Genomic DNA, 22,670 nt, shown 5'->3' on the forward strand with positions numbered 1-22,670 from the left:
GTTATGGAGGAAGACAGAAAACGTTAAGACCGAGGGTGTTGAACAGTGTTCACACAGGTTGCTTTAAAATGTAAGGGAAATATTCAGTTGTTTTGTGAAGAGGAAAAACTTCAAACTAACAGTGAGGAAAGATAACAATGCCTCAACACTGTGCAGATATCCTCCATCCCAACCCCTCACTCCAACGGACAGAGAGAAAGAGGAGAGAGGGAGGTAATGAAGTGGGGAGGAGGGGGGAGGCCAGAATGAAACATGAAGTGGAGGAAAGGCTTAAATAAAAGCCATCGAAGCTGAATGAGCATAGAAGTAAGTGTCTGTTTAGCTAATGCTAACGAAGCTCATGGAAATGCATGAAGAAGGCTAACCTAGTTTTTACGTCATTATGTGTTTGCTCACTGTGTGTGTTTGTGTGCAAGTGTGTATTTGTGTATACAGCGTGCGAGGGGACTGATAAAATATTCCTTCCCTTGGTTGGCCCCGGGGCATTTCAACTGCCCCTGGCTCCTTCCAGTCACTGGCCTGCTCCCTAATTGAAACACACGCACACACACACACACACATGCACACTCATGCACACTCATGCACACACTCACACACACACGACATTCGGGGCTTCTGTGGCTGGAAAGACACATGCATAAAGAGAGACAGATAGACACACACATACAGACCGATGCACATCCATGCATGCATGCATTCTTCACACATGAACATGCACCCCCACCGTCCTGCATTGATTCACCCCCACCACCACCACAACCACCCCTACCCCACATCCCACCCCACCCCACCCCACCCCCTCCCCCTCCTCTAACTAGTTGCAAAGACGTTGTCATGGCCGATCAGTGGGCCAGGCCCAGAGTTGTGCCTCTGGCTTTTCCTCGTGGGGAGACTGGAGCTCGCTAGCCTAGCTGCCCCGCGCCGTGTGTAGCCTACGCAGCCCTGGGTTACAGCCTGCTGATGCTCTTAATGAGCCTGGTAGCCTGCGCATGGAGAGTTGACGGACTGATTCATTGGCTGACCGGCTTGCTAGCTGCCTGGGCAGCAGCAGTCTGACTGGCTGAGTGAGTGATCGGCTGACTGACTGAGATTTCTGTATGACTGACTCGACTGGCTTGGTCACTATAGCTAACTGGCTAATGGCTATACTGCTTGAATGGCTAACGGTGGACAATCTGCCTGACTGAGCAACCGAACGGTTGATTGGCTGAACGATGAGGTGACCGCGGCGCCACTGAGGCCATGTTGACATCGACATGGTTGCATATGAAATCTGCTGCTTATGTGTCAGAAGTTTCCTGCCCATTCGAGCAGACGGACAGTCCACAAGGAGTGATAAATCTTTAACTGTGGACTATTGATTATCGCTCTGATGCTTGAGCTTCGAGCTTTAATGGCAAAAACCTTGCACCCATTGTTTTTATATCAGGATAAAAACCTCATAAGTTCATCATATTGGTCTGTACTTGAGCATCAAATGGCAAAACTCTGCATGAGTCACATGACTTTTTTGATGGAGGAGCTTTTTCTGAAAAGTTGTTGTGGTTGTCGGCCTCAAAAGCCAAAACAGAGAAAAAAAAAGATTTACATTACAGTGGACGGAGCGGACATGTCCTGACTGACTGTCCTGTGTCCAATTTGTTTCATCTGATTAACTCCAGTGTGCCACGCAGCGTCTCTTCCGCCTCCTATCCATTATTTTCTCCCCCTTCATTGCCTCCTTCAGTGGCATGAGTGAGCTTCTACTTTTTGTCCCGCTCTCACTGAATATTCCTCATCCCTCCTTCGCCCTCCTCTCTTCTTCACCGACTCCCATCCCCTTCTTCTTCTTCTTCTTCCCTCTCTCTCTCTGTCTCTTAACATGCTGAGTTAACGCCATTGACATTTCCCCAACATGGCTGCCAGACACAACTTCAGCACCTCTCGCTGCCTGCCGCCTCGCCCTCGCTGCTCACCCCCACAGTCTTTTTCTCTTTTCTCTCCTCCCACTCTTCCCTCGCTCGCTCGCTGGGGTTAAAGAAAAGCAGAAATTAGCCCCAGACCTTGCGGAGGTGATTGGTATCAAATTGCGGTGAAAATGGAAATGCCAATAAAATTGACGGCCCTTCACCCAGCCTTCCTCCTTTCCTTTTCCCCCTTCTAGGTAAAATAAGTGTCGATAGGTCAGAGCCCATTGCAGAAAAGAGGGAAGAGTGGGAGGTGTTAAGAGCAGAGGCTCTGACTTAGGCCCTAAAATCTGTTACATCAGGGTCGTCGTTTCCATTTTCATTCACACTTTGTGTAGACGTATTGACGAGATGTATGTTCTTTGATTCACAGATATGATATGGGTATCTAATGCATGCAATGTTTCACATTATGCATCATTTTTGGTGTGTGATTAATTAGGTCTTTGGGGTTATTTTACATTCTGTAGACTCATGATTATGAGTTTTAAACATTACACTTTCTGCTTGCTTGCATACCATTTCATTCACCATAAATCAATAGATGCGATGTACTACTTTAAAAAATATGGGCAATAATCATGCAGCATGATATTGTACCAGTGTCTACGAGGCAGTGGCAGCCTCAAGGTTAGAGAGGCAGCTTGTGACTGGAAGGTTAGCGGTTTGATTACTAGACTGCGAAGAAGCTCTCCACCGCGATGCTTCCCCCTGTTTAAATGAAGGTTAAAAGATAAAAATAAATAAAGTGTCTAACAGATTCAATCGTATAGACGATGATAAAGTAAGATGAAGGTTTAACGATCAAAGTAGGCTGAGAGGATCAAAGGAGGAGTGTGCGGTGGAAGATGCACAGCACACCCAGAATCCTGCAATTTCTTGTGACAGTTGTCTGCAAATACACACTTTTATTAGTTATTATGTGCTCTCTCTCTTCCTCCCTCTGCTCCCCCCTTCTCTCCATGCCTCTCACGATTTCTCACCTCTTCCTTCCCTGCTCACTCGCTCACCCACTCTCTCTCTCCCTCCTTCACTCACTCATCCTCTCTTTCACCCGCTCACTTTCTCTCCCACCCCGCTCACACATTCACTCCTGCTCTGAGCTGATAGTCCGGCCGTTTGCTTCTGTTTCCCCCAACTCGCATGGGACGAGCCCCTAGGTTTGTTATTGTAGGCTTTGCTGAACATGAGCCGGTCTTTACAACGGATTGAAAGCATTTGCTTCCAATGAAAATCTGGTCTTAGATTACAGGGCCTCGGCTCAGCTCACCCCTCTTTTTCCAGCGGGCCGGTGCGGAGAGACAGACAGACAGACAGAGAGGGTGGGTGTATTTTAGCCGTGAAACAGTAGGCAGGAAAAACTTCACTTGTTAAGCCCGGGCTGTGTTTGTCCCAGGCTAATGATGTAACCGAAGCCTGCAATGTGAGTGTGTTTTTAGGCACAGAGAGCGCGGCGAGAGTCTCTGCGCCGGCTGGACGTGGTTCATTGTGTGTGCAGTGGAACACAAAAGTGTCAGTGGATCATTTAATTGATTATCGGATCAGCTTGTTCAATAGGCTAAATCATTAATTGAATAATCTGGATAATAACAAACAGAGTAATCAATGATGGTAATTTCAGCTGCAGGATGATAATGATTGAATGTGTGTGTGTAGCTTTAACCATGACCGTGGAGAAGTCACAGACTGGGTCGCATGAACTTCACCCTGCCACATGGCGGTTGCCTAAATACAACTTTTGACCTCTTGGTGATGTTGCAGCCACCAGCCTCACATGAATATGTGCATTATTAATGTGCAGTGGCTGCTGTTTGCATCAGGATCGCGGCATCTATGTAAAAAAAAAAGAAAGCAAGCTCTTGTTTTATCCCTCCCCCCGCCCGGCGTAGAGTCACCTCCACTTCCACACGAGGTTCATTAAAAAGCCTTCAATATGTGTGCATATGTATCTCCTTCTGCCAGAACAGTCGGAAAGAGAGAGCGAGCGAGAGGGAGTGAGAGCTAGCCAAGAATGTTGTTTCGTATGGATCGTTGAGAGCCTCTCTCTCCTAATGGTGTATATAATTCAGGTGCCCTCCAGGCATGCTTTCAGGAATTCTTTTGCCTGAGGTAATGGGGAGCAAAGGCCTGGATTTTCGGCCCATGATTATTCCATTGATGTGGCAGGCTGGAAAAAAGTCATCTCCAACCGGATTAGCGCCAACATCCCCATTAATTATCGATGAATCGGGGGCTTAGGGTTTAGCTAGGTGCTGGGTGTCGCCCTGTGCAAGTTAGCGGAGTGCAGGCCCCGCTTGAATGCAGTTATCTGCTCCCACCACAGTGAACAGAACTAGAAGCTTTAGAAGTGCTTTGTGTGTAATCAATAAATAACTGGATCCAATTCTGTGCACTGCTTCAGCGTTTTTTTTCTTTCTCTTCTTCTTCTTCTTCTTCTTCTTCTTCCCTTCCCCTCACTTCCAGTCAAGAAAGGCAGTGAGGGTGCCACTTGTTTATACCCTCTCATGTTTCTTTTATGATTATCGTCTTCATTGAGGGTGGCTCGCATTTTTGAATAATGATAATAACAATTAGGCTTTTCATAGCCACAGATGGGAGCTGTATAGAAAGCGTACAGTAATTGGGTCGTTTTGAATATGTGGTGTGTGTGTGTGTGTGTGTGTGTTTGGGTGGATGTTGTTGAGTGTGAATGCAGAGAATAGGCCCGTGGAGCACACCTTTCACTTTTCCTCTCAGTGCTCAAATTCTCTAAGCTGTCTCAGTGTTCCCCTCAGGTGAGGTTAACTGGCCTTAATAGAGCCTTATCGAAGCCCTACAGGTTGCTGTAAGCAGCCATGACGCCATTGTTATGAAAAGCAGCTAGCTTTGTTAGCGCTGTTTGTGCCTCTGACTTTCTTTTTTTTCCACCTATTTTCCTTTTATTTTCTGCCTTCCCCCTCCTCGCAACCTCCCCTTTTGTAGTGCCATGTTACTCTTTCCACCTCAGGTAAAATGGCAGAATGCGCCGGGGCGACGCTTCAATAACTATTTTCCCCTCAGGATAATAAAGACTAAATCTCTCTGTCATTTTCAATTCTGCGCGGGCTTGGATGGGAGAGTGGGGAAATGCGACCTTACAAGTCCTTTGTGCTCCCCTTCTCCCGCTCTTTCTCGCAGAAAGATGCGAGCGCTCGCTGTGTTTTCAAGTGGCAGGGGGAGAAAAATGAAAGGCAGGGTTATTTATAAATGTATTAAAAATGAATGCATTTATGAGGTGCTGTTTTCCAGCCATTCTCTGCTTGCCATTGTTGTGTCTCTATACCCCTCCGTCTGTGCATACAAAGCCCTCCAGAATTCCTTCGAAATCGTATTTATTCCCTTTGAACGCAGAGGCGCAGCGAATGCAGGAAGTAAACAAACTGTGAGTCTGATCTCCGCTGTCTCTTCCTGTTTCTTGTCATGTGACAGGCGACGGCCTGGACAACAGTGTGGCCTCACCGAGCACGGGGGATGACGATGACCCGGATAAAGAGAAGAAACGCAACAAGAAGAGAGGGATCTTCCCTAAGGTGGCCACCAACATCATGAGAGCATGGCTCTTCCAGCACCTAACGGTGAGTTGAATGAAACGGCATTTGTTCTCGATCGCTCTCGGTTTCATATCACGTGTGCACACTGAACTTCACTTCACAGCCACAGGCTTTCTTACCCACACACACACACACACACTCTCACACACATTCTCTGTCTTTCTAGCTCTGCTCCTCTCTCATTTGACACAAGTACACTTGCACACAAAGGAACACATATACGCACACACCCTCAGACGCCGACACACTCATTGACACGCACACACACCAGAGCAGCCCCCTCTTCTTCTCCACAATGTATCCCGGTTTGTACGGTGAACACTTCAAAGACACAGGGCCGTGTAATCTGCCGGCGATCTCGGCAGCCTGCGCTCTCGCTCCTCATCTGCTGAAACTGAATAAGGTTGAAGCCAAGGAGAGACGCCCCTGGCCATAACTGCTGCAGATACATAGATGAACCTTATTAAGAACAAATCTGTCATTATTTAACAGATGCCTGGGATGCTGCAAAGGCCTGTGGTTTGGCTTTATTTCTGCTCAATTATAGCAGAGAATACCAATGCCTTTAGCACCAGCTGACGGCATCCCAAACAGTCTGAGGGGGGAAAAATGGTGTGGGAAGAAATTTATTTTGACAGTGGAAGATCACAAAGTGAAAATGGAGACAGTACTAAATGGAATGCTAACTTCTTTAGCGAAAGCTTCATTTGAAATGCACTGGCTACAGTTAGCATGGCTAGACATTGTCCCAACATGTCTTAATACCTATCAAAGGGAAAGAAAGGAGACTTGTTCTCATATTGAGTTAAAAACATTACAGTTTATAGAGTCTCATAAGGTCAAAACAAACTCCTCTGTATGACTGATTTGCACCAGTGGCTCTGTTAAGGAGTCACTCTGAAGTCTTTTAGTTTGTTCTGTGCTAATGCATAGATAGAGCATATAACCATAACAATGATGTTACATTTTATTCATCCCTTTGGGGGAAATTATGTTTTATAATCCACATTGAAGATCATGATAAGACATTAAATCCTCAAAGGTGGATAAAATCTTCATTTTTTAAAACTAATTGAAATTGGCTGCAAATGTAAAAAAAAAAAAAAGTTCCACAACAGCAGGTTTCTAACCTCGGTCACTGCTGACGTCTCTTTTTTTAGTTCAACTTTTCCACTTGAACACCAAAAGAAAATAAATTGGAAATTCAGACTGAATATCAGAAAAGATTGATGTCGCAAAGTTCCCATTAAAAAAAAAAAAAAAAAAGTACATATGGTACTGCACAAAGACACTGATGGAAGTTGAACTTACATAAGTAAAAGTGTCATTTAAAAAAAGAGAAAGAGAAAAGCTTGACACAGTGACATCTTTACTCAGTCAAATTCCTGTTAAAGAATTCCCCATGAATATGTTTCAAAACTAATGGATTCTGCCTATGTCAGGAGTTTGTGCAGAACATGATACAGTTTGGCTGAGTGGGTGTTGGTTTGAATTGCACAAGCCAACAGGGAGGATGCTGGGGAAAGTAATTTGGTTGTTGGATTATGGATATTGCACAGGCTCGGCTTTTTATTTATTTATTTGTAGCCTGTCTTTGATGTTGATGGCATGTGTATGTGCTGTACGGCGTCTTCCTGCGTCTCCAACAGTGGAAAATTGAGAGGAACTTTTTTTTTTTGCTAGTTTGTACACTTTCAGGAGGCAGCTAGGCCACAAGATATGTGGTGTATATGTGTGCACTGCATACACACACACATATATATATATACACAGCACATATACAAAAACATCTCACAAGCCTTTTTACACTTTTTGTTTCTCTTTGTACTCACCCTTCCCATTTCACCCCCTCCATATCCTAAACAAACCACCAGCTCTCCCATCACACACACACACTATAACCTCTCCTCCAGCTCCCCTGACCTCAGCCCGTACACCCCCCCTCCTCCCTCCCCTTCTCCCCCCGAAACCTTCAGGGCCACAGAGGAAAGGTGTTTGAAACATACACACATCCTGTCTGTGGAAATACAGTTCATCACACACATGCCTGGCGAAACACATACACACACACAGACGCAGCACACCTACTGTGTCATATTACACCATGAGTTGGGCTTATGGGAGGCTTCTGCACTGTTAGATCTCAAACAGTGGGAAGGATATAAGTGAGTGTCAGGGGAGTGAGGGAGAAGAGAAGAAGAAGAGGAGGAGAAGGCAAGGAGATGAAGTGGGAGGATAAGGAGGATCCATCAACCTTTTCCCTCTCCCAGGCAGAGAGGGGGTAGGGGGGGTTTAGCTAAAACATGCACTCATACAGGCACACAATGGCACATAGGTTAAATTGCTTTATGGCAAAACAGGAGGGATACGCTTCCTTCTGTGCCAGCCGCTTATAAAACTCAGAGGTAAAGTGAAAAGTTGATGAAAAAATCACTTCCAATATGTCGATGCTCGTCGGCGAAGCCAAAGAGAAATGAAACCCAGGCAGGAGAGCAGCAATATCCTCTTTGTTTATGGGAAATGTGGTCTTAATTTTGAGCAAACATTGGCACGGACAATACCGCTGGTGTCAGATAAACGCTCACAGTGGCCTCATTTGTTTACACTAATCATTCTTCAGTGTCACGATTAATTTAATCACCGTTTGTGTTTATAAGTGCTACACGAAGCACCTCTAATGCAAAAACATTTACAGTATCTCTTACACTGTGTGTGCAGATGATCCATGCAGGCTCCTCCACACAACCATCAACTTGCTTTTTTTTTTTGCCTTGCCTTTGTTTCACATGGATTCACAGGGACGGAAGATGCGAGTCTGGCCTCTTAGAGATAGACACAATGCCAATTAGGCACACACAGATGCATGCATGCACCCACATATACACACACATATTCGCAAAGACGCGCTTGAATAAAAAGAGCGAGGGAATCGTCTCAAGTATAATATAAATACGCTGGATTCTGACACTACAGGACAGAATAAACCAGAATTACAATAGAATCGACTTGGGCAGATGTTTCGATACCCACCTTGGTGTGTTTTTCTGTTGTTCGCCCTCACACTTGGACCCTCGAGGGAGTTCCTCTTGTACTGAAGCGGAAGGGGAAGGTGGGTGGCGAACTGAGGCAGTGAGAGCACCAGCAGGGGTAGTAGGTGGTAGGTGGCATTCATATGTCTGTTTTTTTTTTTTTTTTTTTTTTAAAGCTTGTTTTGAAATTATTTCTGCATCTCTGCTCACGTACCCATCAATCCAGCTAATTTCAGATGACTTATTCTAGCAGGAAATGAAAGAGGGGAGAAAAAAAGCAGTGCCATGTTTGTTATAAGCATTAATAAACATCACTAGGTATCATCAGTGCCAAAGAGCCGAAGCCGCAGTGTTTTGGGTGTGATCACTGTTTCCCATGTGATGAGCAGGCTGTGTAGGAATCAAAAAAAAACAAAAACAAGTTAAGAGATGGGAATAAGTGGGAAGAGTGGGTAGAGCAGCTTCTCCACTGAGCCGCTGTCTCCTGTGTGACGGGTAGAGTAGAGTGACAGACAGACAGAGCAGCAGCGGTATTGAATTTGTGACAATGACGACAGTCGCAGCTCGCTGACTTCTCTCTCCTCCAACACGCCCAATGAGCTCATATGTTGTCGACGGCGCTTGTGGGACAAGTTCATCGGAAGAATTTGGCTGCTCCGACTTGGAGCCACTACAAAACATTAGCGTTTACCGCTCGTCACAAATGGCCGCGCGGCGCGAGCTCGCTGCCAGCTTGACATGCAGCTGTAAACTTGGTGGGGAACCAAAATAAAAGAGGTGGGGGGTTGTGTCCTCATCTCATTTTGATGTTTGTTTTCCATCGACGTTCTTAATTAAACATATGAGACAACAAGCAGTCATTTGGTTTTTTTTACTGATTAAATCAATGGGATGTCGGGGAAAAAATGCTTTTCTTCTATTGACAGACTTCACCTTTATATTGGCTTGACATCAGTGAGGATGTGTTTAATCCTGTTAATATTGATCGGGAGTGCAGTAATGTTTTTTTTTTTTTTGTGGCAACAGCTTTATTATAAACATATGTTTAACAAAATAATTGAAGCAGTAGATGTGGCTCTGCGCTGATTGCATAACTGGCTGAGCTACCTCCTCGCTTTGTGTTACAATCAAAGCGACAAGCGTCGAGATGAAGAAATAGCAAAGACCCAATCTCTTTTTCATCCATCGCTCCTATTGTACGGTTGGAATCCACCTCTACCACCTTCACCCCCCCCCCTGCCTGCACCCTCCTCTCCTCACAAATGGTATTTTCTTGTTTAATTTAACAAGAAATGAGTAGTAAATGAAAGCTCAGGCCTCAAATCCCCAACGCGCCCTGTGCTCTGCTCTCCACTCCCCTATGAAAAGGCAATTTGTGAAATTATGTGATAGAGTAATTAGATGGAATTCACCCCCGCCTCCCTGCTACGCGCACCACCCGTATCCCCGTTTAGATTGTTGCCTTGCTAAACTGAAGGAGGTGTGTGTGTGTGTATGTGTGTGTGTGTGTGTGTCTGGAAAGGAAGGGCAAGGGGAGGGGGGGTGGGGGGGGGTTGGCATTCACAGTGTTAGCATCAGTATATTAGCCTGGCAGACTGGGACACCGCACACTCTCATACACATTATCACTAACACTCTCTCATTCTGGCTCTCCTCCCCTCCTATTTGTACACAGACTCAGTGTAACGAGGGGCAGCCGTGATCGCAGCTCATAAAAGAAGCCAACCCGCAAACCCTCAATGAGCTGCCCCCCCCCTACACCTCCACATCCCCCCTCCTCCTCCTCCTCCTCCTCCTTCTCCTTCTCCTTTCTCTCCAAAAAAAACGTGTAAAACGCACACAGAGAGAGAGAGAGTATAAAAAATCCAACTGGAAGGCATAATCCCCCGTTAATACAATTAGAGTCTAATTTAACCGCTCGCGTACGCAGATGTAGCTGAGCTGGGGGAGAGCTGTTTCGCCCCCCCACCACCACCACCACCACCACAGCAGCAGCAGCAGCAGCAGCAGCGTGCAGCGGGGGTTTTGAGCAGAAACAGGTGTGAAAAGTGATATAATTCATTTCTGCGCTGGCAGAGGAGGCCAGGAGCCTCGCTGCTGTGGGCCCTGGGTGGCGGAGGAATCTAGACTGGGGGGTAAAGGGAGGAGGGGGGCGGTGTAGGAGGCAGGGTTGAGAGGAGGTGATATATGGATGGACAGATGGATAGGTGCGCTAATGATTAGAGACAAAATATTTTCCATCGTGTCACAAACGGTCGAGGTCGGGATCGCACAGAACAGAACAGAACAGAACAGAGGGCATTCTGGGAAACAGGCTGGTGACAGGAGAAGCTGTTGTTGTTGCTTTATTCGCATTGATTCATATGAAAATTCGGTAACACTTTACTTGAATAGGTACAGTATTCATAAGATTGACAAAAAACTGTCATAGCCATGACATAACAGCTGTCATAAACATCAATGAATACTTATGACAGCTGTCGTTAAGTGTCATTCGGTAAGTTATGACACTTTTGATGCAAAGTTGACATTGTTTGAGATGTCCTTGTTATGAGAACTTGACATAATTTTTTTAAGTTTGGCAATTAGGTCTGCTATGACAGTTTAAATTGTCTTTATGTCAAGTTGTCAGAACAAAAACATCTCAAACAATGTCAACTTTGCATTTAAAGTGTCATAACTATCCGAATGACACTTAACGACAGCTGTCATAAGTATTCATTGATGTTTATGACAGTGTTATGTCAATCTTATGAATACCTACTCAAGTAAAGTGTTACCAAATATTTTCCATCGTGTCACAAACGGTCGAGGTCGGGATCACACAGAACAGAACAGAGGGCATTCTGGGAAACAGACCGGTGACAGGAGATGCTGCTGCTGCTGTTGCTTTATTCGCATTGATTCATATGAAGATTCATATTATTGGTGCAGCTGAACTTTCATCTAAACAACATAAAGTGAGGGGAAAAAAAACAGTTTCCCAGAGGTCAGAGTTCGACATCGCCTCAGATGCCATTAGTCTTCGGCTGTTTATTGCTGGAGCCTGGACATGTCAGCACCCTGGTCACCCGCGGCAACCTTAACCCCCGCCACGGCGACGACGCATGCAGGCCTGGACGGGGTGTTATCCCACACTGGCCCTGTCTTGGTACTTCCTTCTGGGCTTCCATTTGTGTGCCTCCAACTACAAAGGTACAATGCTTGAATTGAATCCATAACACAGAAGGCTTCACATGCATTTTTTTTTTTTTTTTTTTTCATGTTTATGAACGCGGCTGTCCTGTGATTGCTGTTAGACTTGTTTGTCTTAGTTATCCACGGCACAAATTAAGTTTCTCATGAAAAATAATTTCAATTGACCTTCCAAGCTGCCGGGATGCCTCGTTAATAGCTTTGAAAAGACATCAGGAAGGAGCGCTTTAAAAAAAGGAGGACATCAGCTGACTTTTTAAGTGTTTTCATTAATTTATTCATAAGCGACAACAAAGGCACGATGTCCATCTTGATACTGTAAATAATATGGCGGTCTATGTGGCCTGGTGTCTCCGATTAGGTCTTAATTCAATCTAAGTGGCAGTCAGAATCTTAGGCGCCACAGCATTAGGATTTCAAAGAGGCCTTAAGAGACGACAGACAGACGGACAGATCTGCCAAAGGCCTTGCGTGACACTGTGACGAGACAGAGCGGCAGGGGAAAACAAGAGAACAAGTTAGTCTTATTCTTAGCATTTTTATTTGGTTTCAGATACTTTATCTCTAGGAATGGAATTGGCTTTAGGCTGTGTGTTTGTGCACGTCTGTATCTGTTTGTGAGGGCTTGTGTAATGTGTGTAAATGTGTGTGTGCGATTGCTTTAGTGCGTGTGCATGTGTGTGTGTAGTGTGTGTGTGTGTGTATGAGGGCATTTGGAAGCAATGACTTGTCCGTACCAATCGCAGGAGTGGTTGGTGTCAAAGAGGAGGCAGCTGAGTCAACCTGCCTACCCCCCACTACACACACACACAGACACACACACGCACACACGCACACATGCACACACACTCATACTGTGCTCCAACCCCCACATTACCCCACACCTTGTAATGAAAACATCATCAATTATCCCTCTTGACAGGCCCCAGGGACCAAAGGCAGACAGCTCTCTTTGGGGGCTTCTCTTTGTGAACTGACCCTCTCACTCTCTCTCTCACACACACACACACACACACACATACTTGCTTCTCACACACTTGGCTATTTGCAACCATTTCATATGGTGCATGCATGCTTGTTTTTTTGTTGTGTGTATTAAAAGCTGATAGGCCGGTGACCCATCCATCTCTTCCAGGGCGGTTGTGCGTAGATAGTAGATAGTGAGTCTGGTCCATCTGGTGGAGGTGTAGGGGGCAGGAGGTGTGTCTCTCTGGGGGTGTCGTCAGAGGGAGGGGTAATGGCATGGTCAGGGCAGGCAGGGGGAAGCCATCAGTCCTGACATGGGCTCCTGAAAGGCCATCTGTTTCATGATTGATGGATGGAGTGATGGATGGCTGAGAAGATGATAGTGGGATACAGTAGTTGGGTACAAAGACTGACACATGGCAGATGGAGACGTGCAAAAGAGTTTGCAGGAATTAGTTGATCGTGTGCTGAGATTCATTCTTCCTATTGAGACTATAATGTTTAGAAAAAACAAACCCCCCCTGTTTGCTTTTACGGTTTATTTCATTCATTTAAAACCAGTGGCTCCCTCCAGGCCTTTATAAGGATGTGGTTTATGACCTGCTGGCCTGTTTTAATGCGTTTCATAAGTCTGGGTTTCCATGGTGTCCAGTGACGGTTGTCAAAGGCGTTTCCATCCGGATCGTAGAAAAAATATTTTGTCTCATAAAACCAAATTCTAATATTCAAACCTCTGTGTAAATAAACATCATATCAGTTGAAGCTTGAAGGATATAATTCTTTTAACTTGCTTGACATTTCAGCAGGTTGGATAGCTGTCAATCACAGGAGAGTCAAAATAAAGTATATCTTAAAACAGACAGAAGAATAAGTTGTAAACATTTATATAACAATACGTGCAGGTCGGGTGTTTTTACGAAGTCTCTTTACATTTCTGACATCCCTTCATCTCAGCTTATTCTCCCACTTTCTCCTCTTTCTTCCTCTTGTATCATTTTACCCCTCTATTTAAAAGCCCTCCAGGGCAGTTAACTTTTAATTCAAGTCACCTTTGAACCTTTCCAAAATGGCTGCCATAGAGCTAGACTGAACGCAAGCATGCATGTGTGTGTGTCTGTGTGTGAGTGTGTGTTGATCTGGCCTTCGTCGAGGGGTGGGTCGATGGGTTTCTTTGAGAACGTGAGAACTTTACAGACCCTCAAGGTCGGTCAGTAGCACTGGAGGGGATCAGCAGTCACAAGAGATCTAATATGGCTGTCAAGAACACACAAACACACCAAGATCTGTTCATATTGAAACTTTAGAAGCTTCTTAGTTTGTTTTGTCATTTCTTAAAAGTTGTCTGGTGAGAAAATCCTGTTTGGAGAAACTCATTTTAGCTCAGTAACACTTCAGTGGTTGTTAATGTCTTGGTTAAACATAAAGGTGAGGGAATATTGAATATCAGCCTTGATTTCTCAATCACCTTGTCACCATCGTCGCCGCCGTCGACCATCTCTCTTCTCCTCTCTTTGTCATCCTTCTCTCCCTCTCCCCAGCCCCTCATATAATTTCATAGTTGGGAAACTATGAAACAGTTCAGTGTGTGGTTTCATTGTTGTACGTCAGAGTGATTGATGGCTTCATGCTGAAGCTGTGTTTCACACTAGTTCTATTTTTCATTATCAGCTGTGTGTGATACGTGTGTGTGTGCGTGTGTGTGTGTATGTGTGTGCATGAACGTGCGCGTCCTCAGAGCGGGACAAAGGCCCATTAACTCGGATGTGCGAAATCACTCTTGGTTTGGTACCCACTAATCAGTTTACGATGATTTGCAAATCCGAAGAAGAGGCTCAGTCTCAGCTCTCAGACACACACAAACACATAAACACACACACTAGGATGCAAACATTACACACACACACTTATAGGCTCTTAGAAGCGACGTCAGTGGCTGTGTGGGGTGTGGAGTTCCCCACCATCACTGTGGTATTTATTGGAGAGTGAGTGGCAAGTTGACGTGTGGAAGAGTCAGGGAAAAATATTGTCATAAGTCTGTGGTTAGCTTGATGGTATGCTGCTATCCGGCGCTTTAAGATTAGCTTCACCAGCCTCTCATTCTTACCCACAAGCAAAAACACACAACCTCCATAATAGTTTAGTTGTTGTTTAAAACTCCTTAAATGAAGCTTTGGCTGCGAAAAAAAAAATGTTCGCCACCTTTTCAAGAACCAGAGTTTTAGCATAGCTGGGGTGTAGCATGATTTTGTTCAGCCAGTGATATATTAACTCTGCTAAGTGTGAAATCACATTAGCGCTAGCTGTTAGCCATTATCCATTAGGCTGTGTTTGGTGATCCAGAGGATTGTGGGATCTTTTCTGGCTGGAGTCAGCAGCTCAATACCTTTTACTTACAGCAACTGCAGCAGCCTGCCCTAGATACATTTGGTGTGTGAGAGTGTGTGTGTGTGTGAGTGTGTGTGTGCATCTGTCTGTGATTGCATATGCAGTCGTGCTATTATTTGTATGTGTCAGCTTTATGTCTCTTTTGTAAGTGCTTGTGAGTGAGTGTGTGCGTGCGCCTGGTTCCATGCGTGTGCTCGATGGATCCTGTGGCTTTGCCGTCGTGGTAATCAGTTTGCGCGTTGGCTGAACTAATTTATCAATTCAGTTCCTCCCACTTGTATTCTCTCCCATGCGTGAACTCTCTCTCTCTTTGCCCCCTCGCTCCGTCTCTGTCTCCGTCTCTCCCTCAGACAAAACACTTCTTTCTGAAAAAGGGTTTCCGATCTTTTATGCATGCCTTCTGCCTCTCTGACTTTGCTCTCCCTCTCCTCCTTTCTTCCATGACTCCCTTTCTCATTCCAGTTTTCTATAATGTACAGCTGTGTTGCCTTACATTTTAATGGCTTTGAACCATGATATCATAGCAATATAGTTGCACTTGTGCTGTTTCAAAGGCATCCGGCACAGCGCTGTGGTTTATAGATGAGATCCTGTGATATCAACCCACAACTCATCATTCACACCTACTTATCCTATCGTTTTGTGATTGAAGTTTTCTGCATTAAACACCGTGAAGCTCCAGATCCACTATACGTCGTAGAGGCAGGTGGCACGGGAAGGTATATGGCCATAGGCTGGTAGTGTGTTTACACTTGGCCAGCTGACCCAATCTGCCCCTTTGGAAGGGGACGGTCAGGTGTGTGTTGTAAGTGCATCTGTGACACAAACAAACACACAAGTATGCACGTGGACGTGTGTGTATGTGTGTTTGTGTGTCCAGTGGAGTGAGAGAAATCATAGCTAGTGAACCAGGTGGTGAATGCAGACAGGAAATAACTCATGGTAGAGGAGTTGGACAGAGCTGAGGGCTGAGGAGATGTGGTGGGAAAACCCTCACTGACGTATAGCTACACTTTGATTTTCCTCACCATCTATTATTATCCTGTCTTTCTTTTCTGCCATGACCCCTTATTTCTAAGGCTTTTATTCCTCCCATCTTTATCTTAATCTTCACTGTCCTCTGACATACAATACTCTCTCTGCTACATGTGTGTTTCACAATCACATGGCATATTTGTCAGCTTTCCTCTTTTCCCCCGCTCTCTGTCTCTCTTTGAGGCGTGCTGTTGTAGTGTTAGCGATGGTGGGGGGAAGTGAACACGGCTGAGGGTGCTGCTCACTTGTTTGTTACGACAGATTAAGTCATTGATTTGTAAAAGCGGTGCACTGATGGAGAAGGCCCTCTGCTGCTGAAGACGAGCGCAGAGAGAGAGGGAAGAGAGAGAGAGAGAGGGAGGAGGCAGAGGAGCGAGATGGAGGGAAAGGAGGCGAGGATATTAAAATCGAAGGAAAAGATGAGAGCTAACGGTAAAAGACAGGAGTTAAGTGGGGAAGGAAGAAAAAGAGGGGAGAAAAGGAGGCACTATGAGATAGTTAAGCAAAATGCTAAATATAGAACAGAGGGATGGAAGGGGGCGGAGACGGGTGAGGAAGATTGGGAGACAGAGGAGGGATGGGTGTAGGTGTACTCTGAATGACAGAGATGTCAGACGGGGGGGGGGGGGGGCCGGGTGAGAATACGCTTCTTCTTTTCAATGGCAGCGGCTGCGTCCTCCTTCCCTCTCATGCTTGCCGCTCCAAAGAGCATAAGGGAGCAATTGTGAAATACCTTTACCTAGTTTCAGCGCCCGCCACCCCCCCCCTCGCCTGCAACCACCCCCCAACCCAGGTTCTTTTTAACCCCCCTAGGGGCCAACGGTGAGTTTCTAATTAAAACGTCGGGAGCAAAAGGGTAATTATGATAATAACATAATAATATCGCCAGGGTTATTAGAATGTTCTGTGGTCCCCAAATTGCTTCCTCGGAGAGATCAGATTTCAGTGGCATTACGTAAAGTCAAATTTCCTTGAAAGTCAGGTGAAATGAAAATGGATTCCCTCACGGTCGAGGTGCAATCTGAGAGTCTGATTCCTTCCTCTTGAGTCTGAAAGAAGTTTTGGAGGTCTGCTTGTTTTTGTGTTGTTGCTTTAAACGCTCTGATTGCACGATGTTTCTCTGCAGCTGTGCAGCGTAACAAGAGACCATTTGTTTTTTAGGTTTTTAGAGATCACTGCTAGAATGCTAGCTCCGACGAGTGCCGTAAGCTTGAAGATGGCACGCCACGGTGCTCTGAGGTGCGTCCTGCTGTTTTCTCTCCTCAGCCATGTGCTACCTGACTGGGATGAGGCTTCGCGGATCCCTCCTACTCCCCATTTACACACCCCCTCCATCCCAGGCAGCCCTGAGGCAGCCCACCTCCAGCTGTGGCTGCCGTTCACTGCGCCGCTTGGTGCAAGTACCGATTGCTTTGGAGTGCCTCCCCTCGCTCAAATAGGCGGTAATTATGGGCTTAAAGAGGTTTAGTGGTCCAGCAAACTACATAATCACCCCCTGAATTAGCCCCAGCTCATCAGCCTCAGTCCAACGAGCAGCGCTTACTACTACCACTAGCTATCGCGCCGCACCCCCTTCCCTTTATTGCACGGAGGGAAGCACAGCAGCAGGTGTTGTGCAACATCCGGCCCCCTTAATAAATTTAGCCTCCCCTGAGCTGGAATAGGGAGGACTAATGAAGCACACCCTTGCTCTTAGTGAAAGCAACCAGAAAGCACAGACACCACACAATATGAGATGCTTTTTTCTTCAGTATCAACAAACCTTACCCATCACATTCTGTGCGACAATACAGTACTTTGTTAAGACTTGAGACTTGGTCATGTGCATACATGCTATAAGCTTCAGTATACACATAGACCGGAGACCCACCCAGCTGTAAAGCACACGGATCATTGTTCACACCCTGTAGCAGCGGTTGCAGCTCCAGCTCCAGCTCCAGAGGTGGCTGCTGCCCTGCATTATGTTACGTGCCCGTAGAGTTTTAGAAAAGCCATGAATGATGCTAATCATCAATTATCATAGCGGAGAACGCCGTACATTGTCTAATCCACTTTGTACTAGAGCTTTAATGACATACTTTTCACCCTTTGCCTCTCCAGCTAACTAGATTTATCTCATTCCCATAGGCGAGAGCGCTGTGAGATTTCCCTAAATCAACAAAAGCTGTTTTTTTGAGAGGGAAAATGCTCATTAATGAATAAAGAGCCCAAGAACATCTGTTTTTTTTCCTCCATTGTCTTTATTTCCAGAAGAGATGGAGAGATTTGACGGCACAAACAGTTTGTAGGGGGGTTTCTTTTGCCATTTTTGGGGCGAATATCGGGGCTTTAAGAAAAGAGCAGCAGTGAATTATTCATGCGACAAGCTTTGAGTTGGTTTACCATAGCCCAAGTGCCATAAAATACGACTTTTCTGCTTTTTTGTGCTTTACAGAATTAAGACAGGCAGCGTTTATTTTGCGCAGAGGGCACGCTGCAGCTCTCATCCTGAAGTTGGTTCATTTTGAGTCTCTCAAAAGATCCGTTTTTGCTCTGTTTTGTTATTTTGCATCGGAGCAGCCCGAATCAGAGGAAATTAGGTTAGGGGTGCTTTGTTTTTTTCTGTTGTTGTTTTGTTCGCCCTCACTCCCTTTTCTTTTTTTTTCTTTAATCCCCCCTTTCTCCCAGAGCCAGCTTTGTTGCCGGGTCCCTGCTCCCTAATGAAGTCAAAGGGATGTCAGTCGATGCCACCTACACAGAAAGGAATTTGAAATGGCGTAGCTCTCCCAGCGCAGTGTGAGCACACACACGGAGGATGAAACTTCCACTGAATGAGCAAGAAATTTGGGGAAATTGGAAGCTTGCTGTATGAGATACAACAGGCTTACAGTTTGGAACGCCTGTTTCAAAGTCTGCTCATGCTCGGGGGTTCTGGGCATTTGTTGTTAGCATAACAATGTGCTTGCCTCCCCAAATATTTAAGGTAATCTCATACACTTCTGGCAGGAGCAATACTACACTTCCAGTAAACCGTGTGCTCGTGTACGTACGCGTGTGTGTGTGTGTGTGAGTGAGTGTGTGTAAAAAGACAGTTTGGTATGATACTCTGATGCCCTTCTAGCCAAAAAGGCCCCCGGATTAGCCGTCAGGCATTCCTGATGGGCAGCTCAGTTTCCACAGAGATTTGACCTGGGAACAGCGAGGGGAGCAGACCTGGCTAAGCCAAGGCTGTTCACTTGTACCTCAACAGTCAATAACCATGAATAATGTGGTTGTACTGGTGTTTGCTGTAACTTTTTGGGTTTTTTTCTTTTGATTGGGGCAGTTAATTCTTTTATAAGTGTTCAGGGAGAGAGGAAGCAGCCAAGAATATCTTATTAATAAGTGCGCTCACTGTAGCGAAGTGTCGCACATTCACAAGTTGTTTACTGCGATTTGTTGCATTTTCTGCCGTCCGTATGCCTTGTGGCTAACCCCAACCATCTGGTGGTAAAGCAGCTAACTCGAAATACCATTGACCCATGGCTGTTGTCCACAGATTGTGCAGTGTCATGGTCTCTTTTTTGAGGGACATCACATGACTGTGACAACATATGATTTTCCTCTCTCTTATCCCCCCCCACCCCCCTCCACCCCTCCATCCTGTCTCATGGAAGCAGTTTTATAAAGCTAATGTGGCATGTCAAGCCTTTTTAATGGGATGCACAGAGGCTTGGGAAGCGCAGCCTTAAATAGAAATATATGCAACGATAACACCATAACACTAATGGCTGAGAGAGGGAGCAGGACTCTGGCTGGTGAATTGGTTAATAAGGATGGAGTCACACATATTAGGATAGAGATGTAACAGGCCTACACGGAAGATGTTTATATATAAATATATGAACATATAAAATATATATAGATCTAAATATAACAAAATGGTTTAACATTTATGTAGGGTTTCAGGAGCCAGAATAGAAAACCATGTAAAATCATATATCAAAGTGTAATTTTATCTGTGTTTATGTCGTTATTAAAGGATGTATACCTTATTTTTGAAAGCAAAGCTGGGATAATATTAACTGTATTTGGAAGAGTGAGGGTAAGAGACAGCCAGAGAGAGAAAGAGAGGGAGAGAGAGAGGGAGGAGAAAATGGAGCTGGTTTTGCTGAGGAGGCGAGATGAGAAGAGAAGGGAGAACATCAGCGAGATAAAAGACATTTCTGAAATAGCCTTCCCCTTGTGGTGAAGTGGAGCATCCCCGACAAAAAGAGTGACTCAGACTCGTTTTTTGTTTTGTTCCCCCCCCTCTCTCCGCCTCTTATTGCCACCGAGGGACTAAGACGAGGCTCGATGTGGTTTACTGTACAAGGTGCAAAAAAAAAAAATCAGAACCGGGAAGTTAAAGTCGGCAAAAGTTTGAGCGAGCTGTTGCTTCTGCAGATGAGATTAAGATTTCGGTTCGGTTCAGTTCAGTCCGGTCAGCACCTGGTGCATCAGGTTTCTGAAACCTACATGAAAAAGAGGGGAACACTACACTGTGTTTACTCTTGTTCTTGTAGCATATTAAATACGTAATTGGTAACTGGAACGGTCGGCTCTACCACCTCGCCCAGAATAGTTTCCTCCTGGGTTAGCCATGGGACAGGGGGGAGTAAAGAAGGGGGTCTTGCAGAATATTTATGCTCTTATCTCTCTGTTAAACCCCTGGGGCTCCAGATATCCATTTCCATGTCTCCTCCCCTGCCTCCCCCCTTCCCTCGTCCTCTCCTTCCTTCTTCTTCTCCGTCTATCTGTCCCTCTCTTGTTCTCGTCTGAGGGGGTCAGAGAGGAAGACGGTCAGACAGGGAGGGGATGTTACTGATGCTCTGTTACTCACACACACACACATACACATAACACACACACACACACACACAGAGAGATGACCATGCACGGCTGAACTCACTCGTACACCCAGCAAGCTCAGTGGCTCAGAGGAGAACAAACACACACACACACACACACACACACACACACATACTCATGTCTGTGCACAGTCAAACTTACTAATACAGGCGCGCACAAGCAAAATCTTTGACTCGAGTGGACACACGCAACATAACAGACATGCATGCGCACACCCACGCATGCACACTCACTCTCATGACACACACACACACACACACTGGGATTGATAAGACACACAGAGGGGAGAGAAGTGAAAACACACACCCCTCCTGGCACCCACATGCTCCGCGGCGAGCAGGGTGGAAATTCTCATGAAAGGAGTTGTATATTTGGAGAAGACATATCATTAAGATAGGCGGAGGGAAGAGGGGAAGGGAGGGAAGGATGCGCAGAAACTTTCCATCTGCTCTTTTAAAGAACATGTTATTGCTTTTCTCACTGAATGTCTCTCTCTCTCTGTCTCTCTGTCTCTCCCTCTCTCCCTCTCCACAGCCAAAGGCCGTTAAAAGAGACCAGAATCACTCACAGACAATATTAAAACTGGGCGACTCGCTGCCTAAATCACAGTGTTTTGACAGATAGCAGCTAATTTGGTGGTTTTAGAAAAAAAAAAAAGGAGGAGGAGGAGGAGAAAAACAGTTTGGATGTTTCGTGGGGCAGCTCTTTCTGGTAAATCCAGCGCATTAAAAGTTGTATTAGGAGGAGGATTTTCAGCGGCGGAGGACATTTTCAGATCCTTTAGGTAAAAAATAGTTCTACCACAATGTAAAAACGCTCAAATATTAAAAGTTAGAATATTCATGATGCAGCAGAACGGCTCCCATATGTGTTACATTACATTAGACGGTGCATTCACGTCCATGGTGTTAAAGTCTAACAACATTATATACATTGGGATAACTCAGTGTAATGAGTAATATAAATACAAGAACCTCAAAACTGTGCTTGAGTAAATAGACTTGGTTACATTTCACCTCAGGCAGGATGTGTGTTGAAGAGAACACACTCATTGCAGCAAGCACATTTTTCTCCCAGCTGTGTGAGATTGAGATTGTGCGTGCGTGTGTGTGTGTGTGTGACTAGTTGTGTATATCTGTCTGTCTGCCTGCGTGTGTGTGTGTGCTGAGGAGCTTGGGGGGACGGAAGCATTGAAACAGGGTGTATTTGTGCTGTATTGTGGCCCCTGGCATGGCCGCAGCCCCCATATATCACGAGGCAGACACTCCTGCTCCCACAGATCTGCAAGATGTAGAATGGACACATTGATGTTTTCATGTCCCATCAACTGTGTTTGCTGTTGAAAGGGAAAGACTTAAAAGACATGTTATTCACACGATTAGCTTTAATATGACAGCAGTGTGTGTGTGTGGCGTCTGTATGTAAAGTGCTCAGTGCGTCAACACATCACATGACACACGCCCTAAAGAATGATTTCTCACTCGCAACACACACACACACACAGAGCGAGGCGAGTGGCGCCCCAGATTTGCTGCACTTATTTTAATACTGATATTATCCGATCAGTCTGCAACACACAGACGCACACACGCACACACACGTACAGTACATATGAGTGGACACGTCATTAACACACACACATAAATGCACACAAAAATGGACAAAGAAGAGAAGTG

At 45.5% G+C, this 22,670-nt stretch overlaps 1 protein-coding gene across 1 annotated transcript in view; it reads left to right on the forward strand.

Annotated features, from left to right (window-relative positions):
* meis1b (Meis homeobox 1 b) overlaps nt 1-22,670 on the forward strand; it is an 82,812-nt gene that overhangs the window by 33,743 nt on the left and 26,399 nt on the right. The window contains exon 8 of the mRNA XM_085799455.1: nt 5,394-5,539. Coding sequence (XP_085655581.1) covers nt 5,394-5,539 — 146 coding nt within the window. The remainder of the gene's footprint in view (nt 1-5,393; nt 5,540-22,670) is intronic.

Source organism: Trachurus japonicus, chromosome 15 (assembly GCF_045865225.1).
Source record: "Trachurus japonicus isolate A0001 chromosome 15, Traja_1.0".
In the NCBI taxonomy this organism is placed as follows: domain Eukaryota; kingdom Metazoa; phylum Chordata; class Actinopteri; order Carangiformes; family Carangidae; genus Trachurus; species Trachurus japonicus.